Source organism: Pseudoliparis swirei, chromosome 19 (genome assembly GCF_029220125.1).
Source record: "Pseudoliparis swirei isolate HS2019 ecotype Mariana Trench chromosome 19, NWPU_hadal_v1, whole genome shotgun sequence".
NCBI lineage: Eukaryota > Metazoa > Chordata > Actinopteri > Perciformes > Liparidae > Pseudoliparis > Pseudoliparis swirei.
The window spans coordinates 14,593,661-14,618,897 of NC_079406.1; the positions used below are offsets into that span (position 1 = coordinate 14,593,661).

General features: G+C 42.1%; 3 protein-coding genes, 2 long non-coding RNA genes and 1 pseudogene across 7 annotated transcripts in view; all 6 read left to right on the forward strand.

Annotated features, from left to right (window-relative positions):
- LOC130209879 (protocadherin alpha-C2-like) overlaps positions 1–25,237 on the forward strand; it is a 164,482-nt gene that overhangs the window by 47,998 nt on the left and 91,247 nt on the right. The window contains exon 1 of one of the 3 annotated variants that reach the window (XM_056439792.1): positions 7,900–10,281. The exons of the other annotated variants lie outside the window; for them this stretch is intronic. Coding sequence (XP_056295767.1) covers positions 7,900–10,281 — 2,382 coding nt within the window. Of the gene's footprint in view, positions 1–7,899; positions 10,282–25,237 lie in introns of those variants that run through there. 3 annotated transcript variants of the gene reach the window in all.
- On the forward strand, positions 910–3,303 carry LOC130210048 (protocadherin alpha-8-like). Its single transcript, XM_056440045.1, has one exon. It carries the CDS (start codon positions 910–912, stop codon positions 3,301–3,303), a length of 2,394 nt encoding a protein of 797 aa, XP_056296020.1.
- LOC130210049 (protocadherin alpha-8-like) lies at positions 4,405–6,797 on the forward strand (annotated as a pseudogene).
- Positions 11,464–16,793, forward strand: LOC130210050 (protocadherin alpha-6-like). Its single transcript, XM_056440046.1, has 3 exons — positions 11,464–13,827; positions 16,512–16,703; positions 16,767–16,793. The coding sequence occupies exons 1-3, from the start codon at positions 11,464–11,466 to the stop codon at positions 16,791–16,793; spliced, it is 2,583 nt and encodes an 860-aa protein (XP_056296021.1).
- Positions 18,386–19,723, forward strand: LOC130209902 (uncharacterized). The gene is made up of 3 exons (XR_008834735.1): positions 18,386–18,745; positions 19,010–19,145; positions 19,422–19,723. It is a non-coding gene; the product is annotated as an uncharacterized LOC130209902 (long non-coding RNA).
- LOC130209901 (uncharacterized) lies at positions 20,659–21,521 on the forward strand. The gene is made up of 3 exons (XR_008834734.1): positions 20,659–20,815; positions 21,109–21,281; positions 21,453–21,521. It is a non-coding gene; the product is annotated as an uncharacterized LOC130209901 (long non-coding RNA).

The window sequence follows — 25,237 nt, forward strand, 5'->3', positions numbered from 1 at the left end:
AGCGTTCAATGTGTGATGTAATGTTCAGTGCGACATGAGCAGTACTTTACATTTTTACGGTGCCTTTCACAGTATACACAAATTGCGTTTCGTTGTCTATTGTTCTGAAAAAAAGCACCACGGGGTGCAGAGTGCGGGGAGAGTGGATTGCATATTTTTTTATCTAATGTAAAAACAGTATCGTGTCATTTCTTGCCACATATATTTCGATTTTTCGAAATTATTCGTATATATTCATGACATGTACAAAAACCGTTCCCAATATTCAAGGGAGATATTACAGTAGCCTACTCCATTACTTCAATTCCCTTTCCTTTTTTTCCGATTCTAAAATATAAAAACGTTGCAATTTTTAATTGCAATCAACTTCTTCAATTATCTCTTCAGTGTGTCGAGTGCTTTGCTTTAAATTAAATGTTCTTAACTGAATTCCCGGCTAGAAATCTACACAAATTAACAGAAGAAGGTCTATTTGTAAGCAGATACAAAGTCAGAAAGAGAAAATAGGAAAATAAGAGTATATTAAGTCGAGATGTGTAATTACTATTATTTGATAATTGCAACTATATATTTCTTTGACTGCATCGCTCTGTTTAAACAGCTGCTAGTCTTTCCATTGCTGCTGTGAGGTTGAATGTAGTTTTTATACATCACCACATAGAGCCACTGTAGACCATGACATCTGAACGTTATTTCAGGAGGCGGATGACTCCTCCCAGAAACGGGATGATGACGTTCCTCTGGGCTTTGTTACAAAGAGACGCAGGGCGAGAGAGAAAAGGGTGAACAGCATTTCCCAGCTGCCTGGTAAAAATGCGAGAAACTGGAATGTGTACCTTACATTCATCATGATTTTTTGACGGGATTGGTTAACCTGGGATTTTACTCTTTTTCGGCTTGGATTTGGTTATGTATCTCTCAAGCAAAACAAACTGTTTTCGGATATATCTTGTGGCCGTGCTGCTGAATGGTTGCTGGGAAGCGGCTTCTGGACAGCTCTCGTATTCCGTACCAGAGGAGGTAAACCCGGGCACCTCTGTTGGCAATATCGCCAAGGATCTAAATCTCAATGTGCAGGATTTAGAGTCTCGTATGTTTCAGATTGTCGCGGGTTCAAAGAGAAAATATTTTGATGTAAATCTGAAAACTGGTGTTCTTTATGTCAATGAAAGAATCGACCGAGAAGAGCTTTGTGCGAAGGCGACAACATGTACAGTCAATGTCGAGGCCGTGATTAATGACCCGCTGAAGCTGTACCGGTTAGAGATCACTATAACTGATATGAACGACAACGCGCCCGTTTTCTCTGAACAATTGCAGTCAATTAACATAGCGGAGAATACGTTACCGGGAGTGAAATTTGGATTAATAGAAGCATCGGACTTGGATGTTGGAAAGAACGGCGTTAATACATACAAGCTTAGTAGTAATGATTATTTTTCTTTAGACGTTCACAAAGGGGGAGACGGCGTGTCGGCCGAGTTAGTTCTGAAGAAATCCTTAGACCGAGAGCACGGCTCAGTGATACAACTCACTCTAACTGCGCTGGACGGAGGGAATCCAAGCCGATCGGGAACCTCACAAATCATTATCACTGTGTTGGATATTAACGACAACCATCCAGTTTTCAGTAAATCTTTATTCAAAGTTAAAATATTTGAAAACTTGCCAATAGGGTCTCCTGTGGTCGTTCTTAATGCAACAGACGCAGATGAGGGATTAAATGCAGACATAGAATATTCTTTAAGAAGTAAAGGACAGGATCGCATTTTACATTTATTTGAAATAGACTCGAACACGGGTGCGATTTTAATCAAAGGTAAGATCGACTATGAAGAACACCCCGCGTTTGAGATTCATGCGCAGGCCAGTGACAAAGGCCAACCTCCGATGTCTGCTCACTGTAAGGTGCTGGTAGAGGTGGTGGACCTAAACGACAACGCTCCTGAGATCACTGTGACGTCACTACGAAACACAGTGAGGGAGAACGCAGAAGTAGGTACCGCTATAGCGCTTGTCTCTGTGTTGGACAAAGATGGAGGGGAAAACGGGGCTGTAAAAGCTGTCATACAAAACGAAAGCCCCTTTAAATTGGACACAAATTATAAAAATTATTATTCGTTAGTAGTTGATGGTCCACTTGACAGAGAAATCATGGCCGAGTACAATGTCGTCATCGTAGCAAATGATGAAGGGACTCCACCTCTCTCCAGCACCAGCATAGTGACAGTTCAGGTCTCTGACGTCAATGACAACCCTCCTCGCTTCTCAGAGTCAGTGCTTAATATATATGTTAAAGAGAACAGTCCAGTAGGAGCAGTTATTAAAACTGTGACTGCAATTGACGCCGATATCAGTCAAAATGGTCAGGTGAGCTATTCGTTCTTAAAAAGTAATAATAACGTGTTGTCTCTCTCAACAATGGTGAATATAAACTCAGAGACAGGAGACATCGTCAGTCTGCAGTCGTTTAACTACGAGGAGCTAAACGCCTTTCAGTTTAAAGTCAAGGCCACAGACTCTGGTGTTCCTCCGCTCAGCAGCAACGTGACTGTGAACGTTTTAGTCCTGGATGAGAACGACAACAGTCCCACGATCCTCGCGCCCTATTCTGAGCACGGCTCCGTTAACAGTGAGAGCATCCCCTATTCTGCTGAAGCGGGATACTTTGTGGCAAAGATCAGGGCTGTAGACGCAGACTCTGGATACAACGCGCTGCTTTCTTTCCACCTGTCTGAGCCCAAAGGAAACAACCTCTTCCGGATCGGAACCAGCACTGGAGAGATCAGGACTAAGAGGAGAATGAGTGACAACGACCTGAAAGCTCACCCCTTGGTGGTGATGGTTTCTGATAACGGAGAACCCTCCCTGTCCGCTACTGTGACTATTGACGTGGTGGTGGTTGAAAGCACAGCTGACATCCAGACTCAGTTCAGACATGTGCCCATAAAAGAGGACAGCTTCTCTGACTTGAACCTGTACCTGCTGATCGGCATCGTGTCGGTGTCGGTGATCTTTCTGCTGAGCCTCATCACTTTAATAGCTGTCAAATGCCACAGGACCGACGGCAGCTTCAGCAGGTACAGCGCCCCCATGATCACCACCCACCCTGACGGGAGCTGGTCTTACTCCAAGTCGACTCAGCAGTATGACGTGTGCTTCAGCTCAGACACGCTGAAGAGTGACGTAGTCGTTTTCCCACCACAGTTTCCTCCTGCCGATGGTGAACTGATCAGTATAAACGGAGGAGATACTTATACAACACAGACTTTACCCAACAAAGACAAGGTAAGAACCTCTTGAGATTAAAGCATTAAAGGAGCACATAATGATACAATTTAGTCAGTAATTGGATGATAATTAATGTCGTTTTACTGAAAGTCCTTTTCAAAGAGAGTTGTGCCATGGTGGGTGAATACAAAATGATAAAAACACTTCTGTTTGCGTTGCAAATGAATCACGAAAAAATATTTGAGTACATTCATGTGAATAAGCCTGCTTAGTCTTAATGTGTTTTGGGATTTGTGATCTCAGTCTTCACTTGCCGCTCAGATGGTTTGAATGTGTATCGCTGTCCGTGGTCCTGAACACATTGCTGGTCGTGTTTCATTTATAAACGCCTTTGACCTTCGTTGTTTTCTTTCCTTAGTTTGTGTTTCTCTGGCTACTAAGACAGCTATAGTGTTGAAATTCGTACTAAACAATCTTCCTGTAACGTTGATATTTGCAAAACCTTTTTTTCTAACAGCAATAGCCGACTTGGCAATCTTTTTCTGGAAATGTTTCTAAAAATAAATCAGATTGTCAAAACATAGAGAAGACATGTTAAACCAAAGGATGTGCATAACATATGCACTGATGATTCGTCCTGGAGGTATGGATTGGCTCGGCATGTTCAATAATATTGTAAGCATGCAAGTGTAGTTTAATACAGTTTATTGCATTACATTTCATTTAGCTGACCCTTTTATCCAAAGCAGATTACAATCATGTGACATTCATACACCGTAGACACAGCTACAGGGAGCAATTCAGTGTTAAGTGTCTTGCTCAAGGACACATCGACGAGGGTGGGGATTGAACCGCCAACCCCCTCATTGAAAGACGGACCTGCTAATCACTGACTCACATGTTGAGTGTAGTTATAACACGTGTCCACAAGAGGACATTGTAGACCTTCACATTTGAACTTCCTCTCGTGGCTCGGGGCTCCTCCCACATTCAGAGGACGACGCTGCGTTTCTCCGTCGATTGAAACAAAGAGACCTGGAGGACGAGAGGGAGCGGTATTCGTATTGCAGAGGAAATATGCCGAACAACTCATTTTGGGGATATTGAATATAGTTTCTTGATTTGAGGGGCGTTATTGGCCCAATCTGTCTATGATTTTTCACAACGAGTGGAATGATGCATTTGCCGAGCAGAACGAGATCTGCGTGGATTTATCTCTTGTTCCTGCTGCTGGATTGTTACTGGGAAACGGTATGCGGGCAGCTCTCTTACTCCGTCTCAGAGGAGGTTAATCTGGGGACTGTTGTCGGAAATATTGCCAAAGATTTGACCATTAATGTTCAGGACTTGGAGTCCCGCATGTTTCAGCTCGTTGCTGGATCAAAGAGGAAATATCTCGAGGTAAATCTAAAGACTGGTGTCCTGTATGTTAATGAGAGAATAGATCGGGAGGAACTCTGCGCAGATGAACCCAAATGTTCCCTCAGTGTAGAAGCAGTTATTAATAACCCGTTAAAATTGTACCGGATTGAAATTATCATTGTTGATGTAAATGATAATTCACCATCATTTCTCAGCACGTCACAAGTGATTAACATTACAGAGAATACAGCAGCAGGGGCTAAGTTTCCTTTGCATACGGCTGACGATGCAGACGTCGGTAAAAATACAGTAAATATCTACAAGCTGAGCCAAAACGAATACTTCTCTCTAGCCACGCATAAAGGGGAGAGTTCATCTCCCGAATTATTGCTACAGAAAGTTTTAGACAGAGAAACACAGCCTGTGATTCGACTCACACTGACAGCCATTGATGGAGGAACTCCTGCTAAATCAGGGACTATGGTAATTATAGTTAATGTCTTAGACATTAATGATAATCCTCCTGTATTCAGTCAAACTCTGTATAAAGCCAGTGTGTATGAAAACACTAAGATTGGAGCATCAATAATCACTCTAAATGCTACTGATTTTGATGCAGGCCAAAATGGACAAGTGGTATATTCGTTCACTAATTTAGGTCGAGGGAAACAAACTGATCTTTTTTCTATCGATGAAAAAACTGGGACTGTAACAAATAAAAAGAATATTGACTTTGAAGAAAATAATGCTTTTGAGATCAGAGTACAAGCTAGTGATGGAGCTTCTTCCCCGATGACCTCACACACCAAATTATTGATTGAAGTTTTAGACGTCAACGACAATGCACCTGAAATTTCAGTGACATCATTGTTGAACACCGTGAGGGAGGATGTGTCCGTTGGCACCGCTATTGCACTTGTTTCACTATTTGATAAAGACGGAGGTAAAAATGGGATGGTGAACTGTGACATTTCCAATGATGTCCCTTTTAAATTAGAGTCAAATTATAAGAATTACTATTCGTTAGTTGTGGACGGTCCTCTTGACAGGGAGAGCAGATCTCAATACAGTATTAGCATCACTGCGTCTGATGAGGGAAGCCCACCTCTCTCTAGCACAAACGTTATCAATGTACACGTAACCGATGTAAATGATAACAGACCTCTGTTTATAGAAAACATGATCAATGTCTATGTGAAAGAAAACAGTCCATCAGGAGCAGTTATAAAAACTGTTTCAGCTATCGATGCTGACATCAATCAAAATGGTCAGGTGACCTATTCATTTTTAAAAAGTAATACTAACTCATTGCCTCTCTCAACAATGGTAAATATCAACTCAGAGACAGGAGACATCGTCAGTCTGCAGTCGTTTAACTACGAGGAGCTAAACGCCTTTCAGTTCAAAGTCCAGGCCACAGACTCTGGTGTTCCTCCGCTCAGCAGCAACGTGACTGTGAACGTTTTAGTCCTGGATGAGAACGACAACAGTCCCACGATCCTCGCGCCCTATTCTGAGCACGGCTCCGTTAACAGTGAGAGCATCCCCTATTCTGCTGAAGCGGGATACTTTGTGGCAAAGATCAGGGCTGTAGACGCAGACTCTGGATACAAGCCGCTCCTTTCTTACCACGTGTCTCAGCCCAAAGAAACAACCTCTTCCGGATCGGAACCAGCACCGGAGAGATCAGGACTAAGAGGAGAATGAGTGACAACGACCTGAAAGCTCACCCCTTGGTGGTGATGGTTTCTGATTACGGAGAACCCTCCCTGTCCGCTACTGTGACTATTGACGTGGTGGTGGTTGAAAGCACAGCTGACATCCAGACTCAGTTCAGACATGTGCCCATGAAGGAGGACAGCTTCTCTGACTTGAACCTGTACCTGCTGATCGGCATCGTGTCGGTGTCGGTGATCTTTCTGCTGAGCCTCATCGGTTTAATAGCTGTCAAATGCCACAGGACCGACAGCAGCTTCAGCAGGTACAGCGCCCCAATGATCACCACCCACCCTGACGGGAGCTGGTCTTACTCCAAGTCGACTCAGCAGTATGATGTGTGCTTCAGCTCAGACACGCTGAAGAGTGACGTAGTGGTTTTCCCACCACAGTTTCCTCCTGCCGATGGTGAACTGATCAGTATAAACGGAGGAGATACTTATACAACACAGACTTTACCCAACAAAGACAAGGTAAGAACCTCTTGAGATTAAAGCATTAAAGGAGCACATAATGATTCAATTGAGTCAGTAATTGGATGACAATTAATGTCGTTTTACTGAAAGTCCTTTTCAAAGAGATCTGTGCCATGGTGGGTGAATACAAAATGATGAAAACACTTCTGTTTGCGTTGCAAATGAAACACTTAAAATTATTTGAGTACATTCATGTGAATAAGCCTGCTTAGTCTTAGTGTGTTTTGGGATTTGTGATCTCAGTCTTCACTTGCCGCTCAGATGGTTTGAATGTGTATCGCTGTCCGTGGTGCTGAACACATTGCTGGTCGTGTTTCATTTATAAACGCCTTTGAACTTCGTTGTTTTCTTTCCTTAGTTTGTGTTTCTCTGGCTACTAAGACGGCTATAGTGTTGAAATTCTTACTAAACAATCTTCCTGTAACGTTGATATTTGAAAAACCTTTTTTTTCTAACAGCAATAGCCGACTTGTAAATCTTTTTCTGGAAATGTTTCTAAAAATAAATCAGATTGTCAAAACATAGAGAAGACATGTTAAACCAAAGGATGTGCATAACATATGCACTGATGATTCGTCCTGGAGGTATGGATTGGCTCGGCATGTTCAATAATATTGTAAGCATGCAAGTGTAGTTTAATACAGTTTATTGCATTACATTTCATTTAGCTGACTCTTTTATCCAAAGCAAATTACAATCATGTGACATTCATACACCGTAGACACAGCTACAGGGAGCAATTCAGTGTTAAGTGTCTTGCTCAAGGACACATCGACGAGGGTGGGGATTGAACCGCCAACCCCCTCATTGAAAGACGGACCTGCTAATCACTGACTCACATGCTGAGTGTAGTTATAACACGTGTCCACAAGAGGACATTATAGACCTTCACATTTGAACTTCCTCTCGTGGCTCGGGGCTCCTCCCACATTCAAAGGACGGCGCTGCGTTTCTCCGGCGATTGAAACAAAGAGACCTGGAGGACGAGAGGGAGCGGTATTCGTATTGCAGGGGAAATATGCCGAACAACTCATTTTGGGGATATTGAATATAGTTTCTTGATTTGAGGGGCGTTATTGGCCCAATCTGTCTATGATTTTTCACAACGAGTGGAATGATGCATTTGCCGAGCAGAACGAGCTATGCGTGGATTTATCTCTTGTTCCTGCTGCTGGATTGTTATTGGGAAACGGTATGCGGGCAGCTCTCCTACTCCGTCTCAGAGGAGGTTAATCTGGGGACTGTTGTCGGAAATATGGCCAAAGATTTGAACATTAATGTTCAGGACTTGGAGTCCCGCATGTTTCAGCTCGTTGCTGGATCAAAGAGGAAATATCTCGAGGTAAATCTAAAGACTGGTGTCCTGTATGTTAATGAGAGAATAGATCGGGAGGAACTCTGCGCAGATGAACCAAAATGTTCCCTCAGTGTAGAAGCAGTTATTAATAACCCGTTAAAATTGTACCGGATTGAAATTATCATTGTTGATGTAAATGATAATTCACCATCATTTCTCAGCACGTCACAAGTGATTAACATTACAGAGAGTACAGCAGCAGGGGCTAAGTTTCCTTTGCATACGGCTGACGATGCAGATGTCGGTAAAAATACAGTAAATATCTACAAACTGAGCGAAAATGAATACTTCTCTCTAGCCACGCATAAAGGGGAGAGTTCATCTCCCGAATTATTGCTACAGAAAGTTCTAGACAGAGAAACACAGCCTGTGATTCGACTCACACTGACAGCCATTGATGGAGGAACTCCTGCTAAATCAGGCAGTATGACCATAGCAGTGACCGTTTTGGACAGCAATGATAATCCTCCTGTATTCAGTCAAACTCTGTATAAAGCCAGTATGTATGAAAACACTAAGATTGGAACATCAATAATCACTCTAAATGCTACTGATTTAGATGCAGGCCAAAATGGACAAGTGTTATATTCGTTCACTAATTTAGGTCGAGGGAAACAAACTGATCTTTTTGCTATCGATGAAAAAACTGGGACTGTAACAAATAAAAAGAATATCGACTTTGAAGAGAATAATGCTTTTGAGATCAGAGTACAAGCTAGTGATGGAGCTTCTTCCCCTCTCACCTCACATACCAAATTATTAATTGAAGTTTTAGACGTCAACGACAATGCACCTGAAATTTCAGTGACATCATTGTTGAACACCGTGAGGGAGGATGTGTCCGTTGGCACCGCTATTGCACTTGTTTCATTATTTGATAAAGACGGAGGTAAAAATGGGATGGTGAACTGTGACATTTCCAATAATATCCATTTTAAATTAGAGTCAAATTATAAGAATTACTATTCGTTAGTTGTGGACGGTCCTCTTGACAGGGAGAGCAGATCTCAATACAGTATTAGCATCACTGCGTCTGATGAGGGAAGCCCACCTCTCTCTAGCACGAGCGTTATCAATGTACACGTAACCGATGTAAATGATAACAGACCTTTGTTTATAGAAAACATGATCAATGTCTATGTGAAAGAAAACAGTCCATCAGGAGCAGTTATAAAAACAGTTTCAGCTATCGATGCTGACATCAATCAAAATGGTCAGGTGACCTATTCATTTTTAAAAAGTAATACTAACACATTGCCTCTCTCAACAATGATAAATATCAACTCAGGGACTGGAGACATCGTCAGTCTGCAGTCGTTTAACTACGAGGAGCTAAAAACCTTTCAGTTTAAAGTCCAGGCCACAGACTCTGGTGTTCCTCCGCTCAGCAGCAACGTGACTGTGAACGTTTTAGTCCTGGATGAGAACGACAACGGTCCCACGATCCTCGCGCCCTATTCTGAGCACGGCTCCGTTAACAGTGAGAGCATCCCCTATTCTGCTGAAGCGGGATACTTTGTGGCAAAGATCAGGGCTGTAGACGCAGACTCTGGATACAACGCGCTGCTTTCTTACCACCTGTCTGAGCCCAAAGGAAACAACCTCTTCCGGATCGGAACCAGCACCGGAGAGATCAGGACTAAGAGGAGAATGAGTGACAACGACCTGAAAGCTCACCCCTTGGTGGTGATGGTTTCTGATAACGGAGAACCCTCCCTGTCCGCTACTGTGACTATTGACGTGGTGGTGGTTGAAAGCACAGCTGACATCCAGACTCAGTTCAGACATGTGCCCATAAAGGAGGACAGCTTCTCTGACTTGAACCTGTACCTGCTGATCGGCATCGTGTCGGTGTCGGTGATCTTTCTGCTGAGCCTCATCGGTTTAATAGCTGTCAAATGCCACAGGACCGACGGCAGCTTCAGCAGGTACAGCGCTCCAATGATCACCACCCACCCTGACGGGAGCTGGTCTTACTCCAAGTCGACTCAGCAGTATGACGTGTGCTTCAGCTCAGACACGCTGAAGAGTGACGTAGTGGTTTTCCCACCACCGTTTCCTCCTGTCGATGGTGAACTGATCAGTATAAACGGAGGAGATACTTATACAAGAACTCAGACTTTACCCAACCAAGACAAGGTAAGAGTGACTAGTTTATAATCGCCTACAGATTAAGATAACACTGTGATTGTTACTAAACTCTGTCCTTGCTTTCTAGTTATTTGATCATTTCTTCTTTTCTGTATATTGTGTTGACATAAAACACATGTTGGTGTGAAAACAGATCTCTGCCATTCTCACCTATAGGACTTTCAAAATGGTGACGTTTTGTATCCATCATCGTCTAAGCCAGTCTGTTCTGTTTAAGTTCGCTTTCCATGGTGCTGAAGGCAAAAAACAAGAAAGGAAGTGGTAGATGGTGTAGATAGAAGATGTCTTCTTTATTTTTACACATCAAGGAAAGTTAAGATGATACTTCTTGACCTGAGCTATTGATGATGTGACTCCGTTTAAAAAAAAATAGTTTTTACTTTTATTCACGCAGTTTCTAAGTGTCCCGGTTATCATCTCTCCTTTGACAATAACTCTGATACTTGGAATTTGTTAATGGTGGCTTACAGTTTGGCATCATATAGACGATTATTTGGCAGCGTTACATTGGTTTTGTTTATCAAAGTCCATTAATTTACTTTATAAGAGACTTATAATCTGATAATGCTTTCAATCTCCCAAAATTTCATTTATTTTTAGCATATCCACAAAGATCCTTTGATAAATTATTATTGTATTGTTATTTTTACTCTTGCATTTACGGTATTTTGTGAAGGATTGCGGCTTACATTGGAGTCAAACATAAGCATGCCAATCACAAAGGCCAGTTGACCCTCATGTTGAATTGTATAACATGGTGCGTATTACCAGAAAATACAATCAACTTTCCAAAAAACCCACGTGATATTTCCTCGCTTTCGGTTTGTTTTTAAATAAATTGGCCAGTTTTGTGCTGAGTGTCAAATAGAGCTGTTTCTGTGACCGTTTACTGTTTCTCCTCCTGTTTGTAATGTAATGAATCCACAAGGCCATAGGGGGGCAACATAGACCATAACACAGATGGTTGTATTTAAATACCCTGGCCCCTCCCAGATAAAGAGCGTCATGATGTCTTTCTTGTTGGGCTTTTGACACAAAGAGACGCAGCAGAGCGCTAAGGCTGAGAAATCAGCCTCATTTGGACAAATCAGGGGGAAAGGAACACAGTTTGAGTCAATACTCGGCATCCAAAATACTTTGTTCTATGTTGGATTCACGTCGGATTGGATTATGTCTTCGATGAACAGGCTTCTTGGAGTGGCATACGTGTTATTTGCGCTGGACTGGGAAGCGGTGTACGGGCAGCTCTCCTACTCCATATCAGAGGAGGTGAATCCGGGGACTTCTGTTGGAAATATAGCCAAGGATCTAAACCTCAATGTCGACGATCTGGAGTCTCGTATGTTTCAGATTGTGACCGGATCAAAAAGAAAAAATTTCGAGGTAAACCTTAAGACTGGTGTTCTTTATGTGAGTGAGAGAATAGACCGAGAGGAGCTCTGCGCGAAGGCAACGAAATGCACAGTGAGCGTAGAGGCTGTGATAAATATCCCTTTGAAGCTGTATCGTTTAGAAATACATATCCTGGATGTCAATGACAATTATCCGTCTTTCAGTGCCAAATCGCAAAGTATCGAAATAGCAGAGAACACACTACCTGGGACTACATTTCTTGTGCTGTCGGCTTATGATGCCGATGTCGGAAAAAACGGTATCAATACTTACAAGCTAAATCAAAATGAACATTTTTCGTTATCTGTAAACAAAGGAGATAGCGTTTCTGCTGAGATAGTGCTCCAAAAACCTTTGGACCGAGAAAAACGGACTGTAATTAATCTCACATTGACTGCAGTAGACGGAGGGACATCTCCAAAATCCGGAACATCACAGATAATAATAAATGTCTTAGACGTTAATGATAACGTCCCAATATTTACCAAAACATTACATAAAACAAGTATTACTGAAAATATACCGCGGGGTGCATCAGTCATTACTCTAAGGGCAACAGACGCGGATGAAGGCCCAAACGGGGAGATTTCATATTCACTGAGCAGCAAAGATCAAGACCATATTTTAGACATATTTCAAATTGATGAGCACACCGGCATATTGACAGTGAAGGGAAAGATTGACTTTGAAGAGCACCCGGCTTTTGAAATCCGTGTGCAAGCTAGTGACAAAGGCTCTCCTCCAATGGCAGCACAGTGCAAAGTACTAATAGAGGTGTTGGATTTAAATGACAACACTCCTCAAATAACTATTACATCATTAATAAATAGAGTGAAAGAAGATGCCAAAATAGGGACTGCTGTTGCACTTGTGTCTGTCCTGGACAGAGATGGAGGTGAAAATGCAGTAGTTAATTGTGCTATTCAAAATGGCAGCCCCTTTAAATTGGAAACGAATTATAAAAACTATTACTCTTTGGTGGTAGACGGTGAGCTCGACAGGGAGATCGCTTCACATTATAATGTCACCATCACAGCTACAGACGACGGAATCCCTGCTCTCACGAGCACCAGTAAGCTTACGGTTTATATTTCCGACGTCAATGACAACTCGCCCCGTTTTTCAGACACGTTGGTCAATGTTTATTTAAAAGAGAATAGTCCGGTTGGAGAAGTTCTAAAACGAGTATCTGCAGTTGATGCTGACATCGATCAAAACAGTCAGGTGAGCTTTTCGATTATCGAAAGTAACAGTAACTCATTGCCTCTCTCAACAATGGTGAACATAAACTCAGAGACAGGAGACATCGTCAGTCTGCAGTCGTTTAACTACGAGGAGCTAAACACCTTTCAGTTCAAAGTCCAGGCCACAGACTCTGGTGTTCCTCCGCTCAGCAGCAACGTGACTGTGAACGTGTTAGTCCTGGATGAGAACGACAACAGTCCCACGATCCTCGCGCCCTATTCTGAGCACGGCTCCGTTAACAGTGAGAGCATCCCCTATTCTGCTGAAGCGGGATACTTTGTGGCAAAGATCAGGGCTGTAGACGCAGACTCTGGATACAACGCGCTGCTTTCTTACCACCTGTCTGAGCCCAAAGGAAACAACCTCTTCCGGATCGGAACCAGCACCGGAGAGATCAGGACTAAGAGGAGAATGAGTGACAACGACCTGAAAGCTCACCCCTTGGTGGTGATGGTTTCTGATAACGGAGAACCCTCCCTGTCCGCTACTGTGACTATTGACGTGGTGGTGGTTGAAAGCACAGCTGACATCCAGACTCAGTTCAGACATGTGCCCATAAAGGAGGACAGCTTCTCTGACTTGAACCTGTACCTGCTGATCGGCATCGTGTCGGTGTCGGTGATCTTTCTGCTGAGCCTCATCAGTTTAATAGCTGTCAAATGCCACAGGACCGACGGCAGCTTCAGCAGGTACAGCGCCCCCATGATCACCACCCACCCTGACGGGAGCTGGTCTTACTCCAAGTCGACTCAGCAGTATGACGTGTGCTTCAGCTCAGACACGCTGAAGAGTGACGTGGTGGTTTTCCCACCACAGTTTCCTCCTGTGGATGGTGAACTGATCAGTATTAATGGAGGAGATATTTATACAACACAGACTTTACCCAACAAAGACAAGGTAAGATATTAAATACACTAAGGTCTCTTTGTTGCATGTTCTTTCGGCAGAGGGATTCATCGTTACAATAAAATGCTGTTTTTTGTCGGCCCACGCCAAAGAGCACTGGTCTAGCGGTCAAAAAAACATCATGGCATTTATACGCTGCTTTTCCTTTAAACTATGATTTAAGTAATACCAAGTAGAATTAAACAAATGTATATAGTTTGTTTAGGCAAATGCTGGCCCGGGTTGGGTAATCGGGAGATTTGGGAGAGTTCCCGGTCGTCCGCTTCACTTCTGGGCGGGTGGAGAATTTTATTTGTTGACATGTGTCATGTTAGTCCATCTTCTCTGAAAACACACCTTCCGTGTTCTGACACCGTATAGCCTCTGCATGGGTTGGACCATGCGAGGAAGTTCTCCCCTCTCTCTAAAATAGAGTTGGTTCAGTCCGGATCCGGTCTTTTCCAAAAAAGTGTTCTCAGGGCTGCTGGGCCGGCCCTACCGCAACGATACGCGTCAGGGAGGATGGATGGGAGGAAGAGTCCAGGGGGGGCTGAAAAAGCCTGGTTGAAAAAAAGAAAGGCATTTGAGGAGGATGTCAAATGTGCCCTACGCGTGCGTGCGTAATGTTCACTTAACAGCTGCAGGGTGTGTCTCGGTCACCAGAGTCCTCACGCATTCACAAACATATTGCTGGAGATCTCCAAGCCACAGTTCATATCCATTGCGGCTATTACGATTGTATACGTGAGCACTGCATCACAGCCACGTATTAAGAATTACATTTTAGAAGAAAAAAAATATAGGCCCATAAAGATCGCACCGACCTGGTTTCGATCTCTTTTACGCAAAATGTAAATTCACTCATAGACGCGCAGCCTACGCGCTATACACCTGATATTCAATTTGGCAAAGTTATTTAGATATTCATCTCTTATATGTTCAGGGAACAGTTTGGTCGAGGTGATGTAAAACAACTGGTTACCTTGGGCGGATTTTAACACTTCCAAACATGTTCAGCGATGCTTGTTCTCAAGGCTACGGCCATACAACACCGACACATTTTGTACAACTTGTACATATTTAGCGATGCTTTTATAAATAATATTCAGACTATCCTAATATAAAATAGTATTGATGAACTTGTTTTACATATAACATGAGTTTAGCAAATGCTTCACAGATGTCAAATCACAAAATAAGTATTTATTTATTTCAGCTTTTGTTAATTGATCAACCTATCCTTGTGGAATAGTGAAATATTTGTTGTTAACTTGTCATCTTAAGTGGATTATTAATTAACCTTTACATTATTTGTTGAATCATGGTATAAATAAATAAAAACTAGAGGATAGTAAGACCTGAATTTATCCAATTTCCACTATAATGAAAAAAGTGTGCCGGTCTTGGGCCTGAAATTCTCGGTCTGAAAAGTGGCCCAACTCCGGCCCTGGGCACATGTAACATACGGGTAAGAAATCAATTGTATCAATACGCGCTATACTTTTTCTATTTGAGTTACGACATTGTAACGTGTTATTTAATTTTCTTCAAACAAAGATGTGTGCTCTGCAGTGATCATTATGAGGGGCCGTGAGGGACATTATTCAGAATACCCTCTCACACACACTACTGAAATGCTCTCACACACACTACTGAAAAGCTCTCACACACACACACTACTGAAAAGCTCTCACACACACTAGTGAAATGCTCTCACACACTACTGAAATGCTCTCACACACTACTGAAAACTATCGCTCACACACACTAGTGAAATGCTCTCACACACTACTGAAATGCTCTCACACACACTAGTGAAATGCTCTCACACACTACTGAAATGCTCTCACACACTACTGAAATGCTCTCACACACACTACTGAAATGCTCTCACACACACTAGTGAAATGCTCTCACACACACTACTGAAATGCTCTCACACACACTACTGAAATGCTCTCACACACACTGGTGAAATGCTCTCACACACACTAGTGAAAACTATATGCTCACACACACAACTGAAAATCTCTCACACATACTAGTGAAAAGCTCACACACACACATGATATGAAAAGCTCTCATACACACATATACAAATTTCACTTGAAGCGGAAGGCATTTCACTTGAAACGGAAGGCATTTCACTTCAAAGGCAAGGTGCAGTGTTCCCAGGTCCTCGGTTTTCCCGCGGCATTGGGCAACTTTTGAAGTGTTGCCGGGTTGAATTTTGTGTCCGCTGGTTCGGTAGACCTATTTTGCATGCAGATTACATGAATATCTTTCAATAAAATCCATATTTTAAATGAAATAATTTATTTATACCCAAATCCTACCATAAACTGCTTTTAATGCTGGCATACTAAACATTTGGTGTTACTTTGTAGATATTACAATACATTTGGTAATGATAGCAATGCTGTTGGACTTTAAAAGCAGTGTATATGGTTTGGCACGGCATATTTTGAGTTCTGATATTGGGCTGGTTTTATTGGCCATTGGGCTGGTTTTGTCACACAGACCTGGCAACCCTGGGAAGGTGTTTCAGTTGAAACGGAAGGTGATCAAGGATGGCAGATCAACCATGTGCTCAACAGCCCTCAAGCAATTTTGCAGAAGCAACGGCGTTGCTAAACAACATATTGGCCTCAGCGGAGACAATCAGAACACTGTCTAATGCCTCAACTGTTCGGCAGCAGCCGGTCGTTGCAGCAGCTCCAGGTGTGGATACAGTAGACAGCCACCTAGCAGCTCTCTTTCCGTCCCGGCAGCGCAGCGGCGTGCCATTGTCTGCTGCAGGTACAGTCAGGAGCAACTGTGCACCTGCACCCCGCTATCAAGCGCAGCAGCACTTGCGCATGGACATCAAAAGGCATGAGGAGAAAAAGGTAATTACACCTAGTCGCGGTTTGAAATTATCTTTCATATTACCCTCGTGTGTGGTTTGCTAGCTGGCTAGTTCACCCCTACGACACTAGCCTAGCCTACTGTATGAATAAATAAATGAATGAACGAACGATATTAAACTCGAAGGAGTAAATGTGGGAATTAGGTTAAACTGAAACCAGGAATGGCGTATACGTGTATGAAATGTACGATGAACATTGGCTAGCAATTTCGCCAAGCAAATACCAAAATGTTCGCGGGAAAACGAGAGGAAATATATAATGTTAAAGGCAGCTGGAGGGTTAGTTCTAGGGCTGCAACAACGAAACGATAAAAATCGATAATTAAAATAGTTGGCAACAAATTTCATGATCGATTCGTTGTGTCGCGCGATTATTACGGCGCTCAATAAGTCACGGAGTATAAACAAAGTTGAGTTGAGCGCAGAGCGGCGCAGGGGAAACAAGAGCGGAGGGAGAGACGTAACGCTGCGTTGTGAGAGCCAATCAGCGCTCAGCTGCTCCTCTGTTGATGAATCTAATTGGCTGCTGCTGCTCACGTGGCGCTGGATGCGGAAGTCATTCACGTAGTCGGAGACATTCACGGAGCTAAGTGCGCCTACGGGTGACGTCATGAACCCAGACACCAGGGCGCTACATGTCACGACGTGTGTGGCATTTCCACAAGAGTATAACGTAGAAAACGTGGTTATTTATTCCACGGAGAAAGGCAACGGAGATAAGCCACGACGCTACTCGCTGTGTGCGCTGCGCGTGCAGACAATATTTAACGGAGCGGAGCAGCGCGTGAGCTCTGATCGGGCGCTCTTTAAATGAAGTATCGATACTAAAAATATGCTAAATCACATCGTGTTTAACGTACGGGTACTTTGTTAGCATCGCTACACCGTGCAGCGTGACAGCAGCAGATGTAGCGGACTAACATTCAAGCTAACCTAACTTCCCAAACGCTGTGGACATCTGAACGCTGATTGGCCGAGACGCGACACGTCCATCAAAGATGTTTTATTGTGAAGAGCACCACTTCACATTTTGTCCGCGTCTCACTGCAATCTCAACGGCAGCGGGCCAGGTGAGAAAAATAATAAATCGGAACGCGTCTCTGATATTGTTCAGGGGTCCACATGGGGACCACTGCTCAGGAGAGGAAAGCTGTCAGTCTGTTTGTGACGGTTCATCACCATGGTGACCAGTGAACAGGGTTCATCACCATGCTGACCAGTGGGTCTCCAGGACCTTTCCATGACTTTAAACCAAATTTCCATGATTAAACATTTTGTGAAAACTCTGTCTATACGTGACAAAGTGAGAAGATGTAGTATTTAAACTAACAATGAGAATTCCAAAGCATACCGTATCTATACCGTGTAAATTAACATTTGAATAAAACAAATTTGCATGACTTTTCCAAATATTTTGGGATTTTATTTTTCAATTACTTTTCTAGGCCTGCTAATAGCCATTTAAAATTCCATGACTTTTCCAGGTTTTCCATGACCGTACGGACCCTGTTTTGAATAAAGGGTTGAAAATTAAAGTTTTTTTATCCGATTAATCGATAAAATAATCAACCGATTAATCGATTATCAAAATAATCGTTAGTTGCAGCCCTAGTTAATTCACAGCCAAAGGAGGGTCGATAAGGGTGACGGTTAGTATTTTGCTCTTGTCAAACTGGACGTGTTTAAGATATCTATTGTTTGTATGTTGTTCTACGACTGTGGTCTCTGTCTTGTATTTATCTATGTTAGCATGACTTAACGTGCAGTGGCTGTTTTCATGTCGTCTTAAGAGTTACATTCTCATTTCAGAGCTAGATCACAGCAGCATGACCATTTCAACAAGGACGTAATATTACTTCCCAATCCATCATGGGGAATAGTGTGCAAACAAAATCCAAAATTATGGTTACACAAACATGGGCACATCCTCAGTGCCTTTGAATTCCAGAAGGCCTGGGACCACCAGACTGTTGTGGAATGCATCAGAGATGGTTTTGGTGTGCACATTCCAGAGGATGTCAGGTAAAGACTTTTTCCTTACTTTGTAAATAATATTATAATAATCTTTATTTATAGAACACTTTAAAGAACAAACACAGGTTTACAAAGTGCAATCATGATTATTACAAACATAATACAATAGCATTTGTTATAAAATGTACATGACTCGGTCACATACCTCGTAGAGCAAGAAACCAAGGAGACACACAGACTCACACCATCGTACAACAAACGACATAGCCTAAAAGCATTTTTGTTGTTGTAATATCCCCATCTTCTTTGTAGCCTCCAGTTTCTAATGGCTTGTGGCAATAAGCTGGTGTCCCCTAAACTCCAGGAGGGCCAGGAGCTGAATGGAATGCTAATCCATAAGATTTTTAAAACCAAAGGCCTGTATGTGAGACCATCAAGGACCATTTTAGTAAGTTTGCTTTCTTTCTTTTATTTGTTTTTAATACTTTTCACTGAATAGAATTGTATCTTTCGAAAATGAAATGTAAACTGTTTATTACTTGTAGCAGTATACAATATATACAATTAAAGCAAAGGTTTGAGCGCAATCAAACCAGAGAAAAGCACAAACAAAGGTTCCTTGTTTTAATCGGTCAACGATAACTTGTTTCTAATATGGTTATTTAATTTCAAAGTTGTGATTTTTGCTTTTGATATATATTTTGGTCTTTCTTTTCTGTTTAAGACTGACTCAGATGAAGAAAATGAATGTTCCAACATCACTACCAGATCAACATTAAGCAGTTGTGCAACTGCTAAGGACCAGGATGATGACTGTTTGGAAGTTTATGGTTCACAAATCCACACTGGCAGACCTAGCACCACCAGGGTTGCTACAAGAGCAATGAGAAGTAGGGATGACCCCTGTACTAGCAGTCAGGATGGAGATGGAAACCCTGGCACTGGCAGTGGTGATGAACATGGCTATGGCATCACACACGCCACCAGAAGTGTTGTTAGAAGGCGTACAGCAATGCAAGGAAGTGGCACTAGTGGTCACGATGGGCTGTCTTGCAAGTGATGGCAACCCTGGCACAAGCGGTGATGATGGAGGCAGCCTTGCAAGTGATGGCAACCCTGGCACAAGCGGTGATGATGGAGGCAGCCTTGCAAGAAGTGATGGCAACCCTGGCACAAGCGGTGATGATGGAGGCAGCCTTGCAAGAAGTGATGGCAACCCTGGCACAAGCGGTGATGATGGTGACTACTCTTCATATTTGAGACTTATGGCTGCTCTTCCTGATGACTCTTCAGATGATGAGGAGTTCAACCAGGCTATAATTGCCAGTATGGAGAGTCAAATGTGAGTAGCACAAACACAGAATGTGTCAACTATTGAGGATGATGTGATCACATAGTTGATATGAACTATTTATTTTAAGATTATTTTGTCATATCTGATCATTTGTTTTTGATGTTGTCTTTATAGTGTAGAAAAGGTCCCGGTTCAAGAGATACTGCTGGAACTCTCAAGCAAAATCAACACAAAGCAACAGTGCAAATTTAATATAAATCGCTCTGCTGTCTGGGAGGGAGCCGTGCGAGGATTTCAAAGGTGTCCTATAACCCCAACTTGATGATCTGCGTGAAATTCTCAGATGACATGGGGAGAAATGAGGAAGGGATTGATTTAGGAGGGCCAAGGAGGAATTCTTGAGGCTGCTGATGGAGACCATGGCCAGGTCACCCATGTTTGAGGAAAGAAAACAGCAAGAACTTGGCTCTTGACAGTGCTGGTAATGACCATTTTAATTTTTTGTAATCTTTTTTTTTTACATACAACTTTCAGCTTTTGAACTGATTTACAATGTATTCAATGGCACAATGAAATCCATGATTTTATGTGGTAGTGGGTCTTTATGTATTTATCAATATGACATTTCCTTTTATCCTGTTGTTTTGAAGCTCTAAGAGGACCGGTACTACACAGCTGGCAGAGCCATTGCTGTAAGCTTGGTACATGGTGGTCCGCCACCAAACTTCCTCTCGCCAACAATATTTTCTCTTCTGGTTGATGGTTCAGCAAAGCCAGTGCTAGACGACATAGCTGACAATGAACTTTTGGAAAAAGTAAAAAAGGTCAGTTGGTAGTCTAAATGTTATCTTGCATTAAAATTAGGTTACATTATAATATTCTCTTGCCGTTTTCCATTTGAGAGGAATACCAATCCAGCCCAGTCTGCTCATTGCTGAATGCTCACTTCCTATAGGTTGTCGGCAAAGTGTATTTTCCTTATTGTTTATCACATTGTAGCTATCTGGAAGAAAACAAGTTAGGGCACCCTTGTTAATTATGCAGACGTCCAGTGTCTGGGTTCTTACTAATAAGTAGCCTCCATAACAAACTATCCTGATGCTCCTTGTGATGCTAGGTATCTGAAAGTACAACCCTTGAGGACCTTGAGATGACAACGGCACCTCTGCTTGACTACTTGGCCAATGCAGGATGTCTGAGGCCTATGCGCTCTATAAGAGACAGGGATTTGCTGGTACATGACATTGTCATGTTCCAGATCATCCACAGGGTTCAAGGTCCATTTCAAAGGTATTCAGAGGTGTTGGTTGTTTGCAGTCAGATTAATCAGAGTAGCAATCAGAATTTTACCCATAGACCAACTAAATCTATTATTTGTATATAAAACTAAGTAAATTTACAATGCACAAGTGAATTAGGAACCCTAATTAAATTCTTCAAAATTCCATGTTATTTGTACAGATTCTGTGAAGGACTGAAAACGCTTGGGGTTCTGGAGAAAATCCAAAGGCATCCAGACAGCTTTCGTCCCTGCTCTGTCATGAGCCAAGCACACTGACTGCTGACCAGATGGATGATGTTTTCAGCATTTGGCTGTCTCCAGAAGGAGCAACAAGAGAGCTGCTGAGGAGATAGTCGTTACCTTCTGGAGAGACTATCTCCAGGATGCAGAGGGTAATTGACAGTTTAGTGTATAAGTAAAGCTATGTGTCTATTTATATTTTAGTGTTATTGTATTTCGTGTGTGTTTTGTGAAGAAAAAAAAATACTTGTGTAACAAAAACATTATAGCTTAAACTTACTTACTTTCTTGGTTGTAATGTCATCAAGTAGCACCTTTGAGATTGTTAAAAGATGAAAGGTGTTTTGTAAATATATTGCTATAAGAGTTATTCAGTTTTTACAAGTACAATACTCTTATTTCACAATTTATTTAGTATCAAATGAGTTGCTGTTTCATATACATGCTTATTGGACCAACTACCACTTACAATGTTTTTCTGTTCTTATAGAGGAAGAAGGGCCATCCAAACTCCAAAAAATATTGGCCTTTGCAACTGGAGCATCTGTGCTACCACCGATTGGCTTCTCTCCAACTCCTTCCATCCAGTTCATCCAGAAGGAAGATGACGACTTCTCCTCGACCCCAATGTTCCCTGTGGCCAACACGTGTGTCAACTGTCTCAAGTTGCCACTACATGTTTCATATCGGCTCTTTAAGGAGAAGTTCGACTTTGCAATCGGAAACTCGTATGGGTTTGGCAGGGCATAAACATATATGTCTTTGAAAAAGGAATAAAATGGAACTGTTCTTCCCCTCACACTGATATTTATGGAAGCCCGTTTCCGCCACTGTGATAACAAAATTAAGATCCTGTCAGTCATAATTATGAGATAGTATCTCATAATTATGACTTCACTATCTCATAATTTCGACTTACGATCTCATAATTATGACTTAGCATCTCATAATTATGAGATAGTAAGTCGAAATTATGAGATAGTGTCTCAAATTTATGACTTCACTCATAATTTCGACTTACTATCTCATAATTATGACTTAGCATCTAATAATTATGAGATACTATCTCATAATTATGACTTAGCATCTAATAATTATGAGATAGTGAAGTCATAATGACTTGCAGGATCTTAATTTTTTTATCACAGTGGCGGAAACGTGCTTCCATAGATATTGCCTTAGGCAGTTACGTTAAAGTTAAAGTATATTGAGTCATTTCCCCCTCTGTCTCTTATCCGTCCGTGTCTTATGTGTCTGTCTGTTTCTCCCTCTGCCTGTCTTTTTGAAAAATCGTTCACAAATGTTTGTTCATTTTTGTGTAATAAAACAATGTTAACTTTAACATAACTCTTGTAATTCACTGAGAAAACTGCACAGGTGAAGTAAACAATGTTTTAACAAAACCTTACATAACATGCATGTTTTTCAGAGAAGAAAATGCAGAAGAGAAGAAAACACATCTATTCCATGGTTCCCATCATTTTCAAGTGGATTCACTTGTCGAATACTGTCCATTGTGGTCTCATTAATCGTTACATCAATGTCTGGAATTCTAACATCATTATTGGTTTGAAGTTCAGGTAATGGCCCTTCTTCATCAATGCCATAGTAGTTATCGTCATCAAAATGTCATTTATAACGGGATGGATTCCTACATTGTTTATGACCCCTGTATGCCACAGCTGAAGAGAGTCCTCCCCCCTTGTGTGGACAGGCCGTGGTTATTCCACTGGTTGATAAATTCTGTTACTGCCCTTTCAATTCTTGGGAAATAAACATAATGCAGACAGAATAGATGTACTTCATTCAATGAGTCCAGTATACCCTGCTCCTCCATGAAGTTAAACATATTAATAAAGTGTCTAGATACAACTCTATTCAATTCTGCCCATAGTCTCTCAATCCTTTGGTTGTGTACTGAAACTCCTGTAATAACACTACGACTGTTCAGTCCTCTTCTTTCCAACATAAACTGGGCAACACGTATATTTTCCATACCATGATCACATCTGACCCGTAAGGGCAAACCAAAGTTGTGTACTCCTCCCAAAAATAATGACAAGACACTTAAGGCTCTGTTGTTAGATAAGCACCGTAAGTATATAATGGTCCGACTGAAGCCATCAACACAGCCATGAAAGACCATCCGCCATCTAATCAGCTTGTGGTTGCCGTCAAAATGCCTGTTGGGAGATATAAAGTACATTAAATAAAAACATATATAGGTAAAGCTTGCAAACTGTTGATTACCTTTATTGATAATACAAAATAGTTACTAGTCAACTTACCATAATTGGTTGGGGCCTGAACACTATAGACCCTTGACGTATGGCATGACGGCGTCTAAATGACCGCCCAATGGGATCCACTTGATCGAGGCTCTGTCTGACCCGCCAACGCTGAACCCTTAAGCCACGTGATCTCAGGCTTCCAAGAACGTATGCTTCACCTGCATTTGGAGTGTTCTGTAGTATAGTCGTCTACGCTGTCCAGGTCTTGATTTGACAATATTGCATATCTTAATGGCTCAACTCCCAGAGTTTGTCTGTGTCTGTATAGGGTTCTTCGACTGATTCCAAAGCACGATGCAATTCTCTGCCATGTCATACCAATGGATACACAGTGAGCAATCTGTTCGGGGGCTATGCTGTATCGGGGCCGACCTGGATGGCCAGTCAAGATTGTTGGGGGTATCAAATTGTTGGTCACATCACTGGATCCCTGTCTGGCCTCATGTTCATGAAGAAAGTTGCGAAAGCATCTATACAATGATCCTAGTAGATTACTCACATCACTATCATCATGATTATATCTGGACACAGCAAGAAATGCAGATAGAGTTCGTGTATGATCTTCAAGCTCTCTATAAAGCCTCTCCTGACCGTAATTGTTGGACTCCTCACGTTGCAATGACTCAATGCATTGCAGAGCACTAGTAAAAAAACGTACGATATCGTCTTCGTTGCCTCTTACCTCAAAAAATAAAGTTTGGACGTGAAAAACAAAGAGGATCAGGTGAACATGCATTGTGTAAAAGCACATACACGGATGGTAGTCCTCTACGGATCCTAGACATATATATATATAACCCAGCGGACACAAAATTCAACCGCGGCAACACTTCAAAAGTTGCCCAATGCAGCGGAAAACCCGGACCTGGCAACACTGCACCTTCCGTTTCAAGTGAAATGCCTTCCGTTTCAAGTGAAATGCCTTCCGTTTCAAGTGAAATGCCTTCCGTTTCAAGTGAAATTTTTATATGTGTGTATGAGAGCTTTTCATATCATGTATGTGTGTGAGAGCTTTTCACTAGTATGTGTGAGAGATTTTCAGTTGTGTGTGTGAGCATATAGTTTTTCACTAGTGTGTGTGAGAGCATTTCACTAGTGTGTGTGAGAGCATTTCAGTAGTGTGTGTGAGAGCATTTCAGTAGTGTGTGTGAGAGCATTTCACTAGTGTGTGTGAGAGCATTTCAGTAGTGTGTGTGAGAGCATTTCAGTAGTGTGTGTGAGAGCATTTCAGTAGTGTGTGTGAGAGCATTTCACTAGTGTGTGTGAGAGCATTTCAGTAGTGTGTGTGAGAGCATTTCACTAGTGTGTGTGAGCGTATAGTTTTTCAGTAGTGTGTGTGAGAGCATTTCAGTAGTGTGTGTGAGAGCATTTCACTAGTGTGTGTGAGAGCTTTTCAGTAGTGTGTGTGTGTGAGAGCTTTTCAGTAGTGTGTG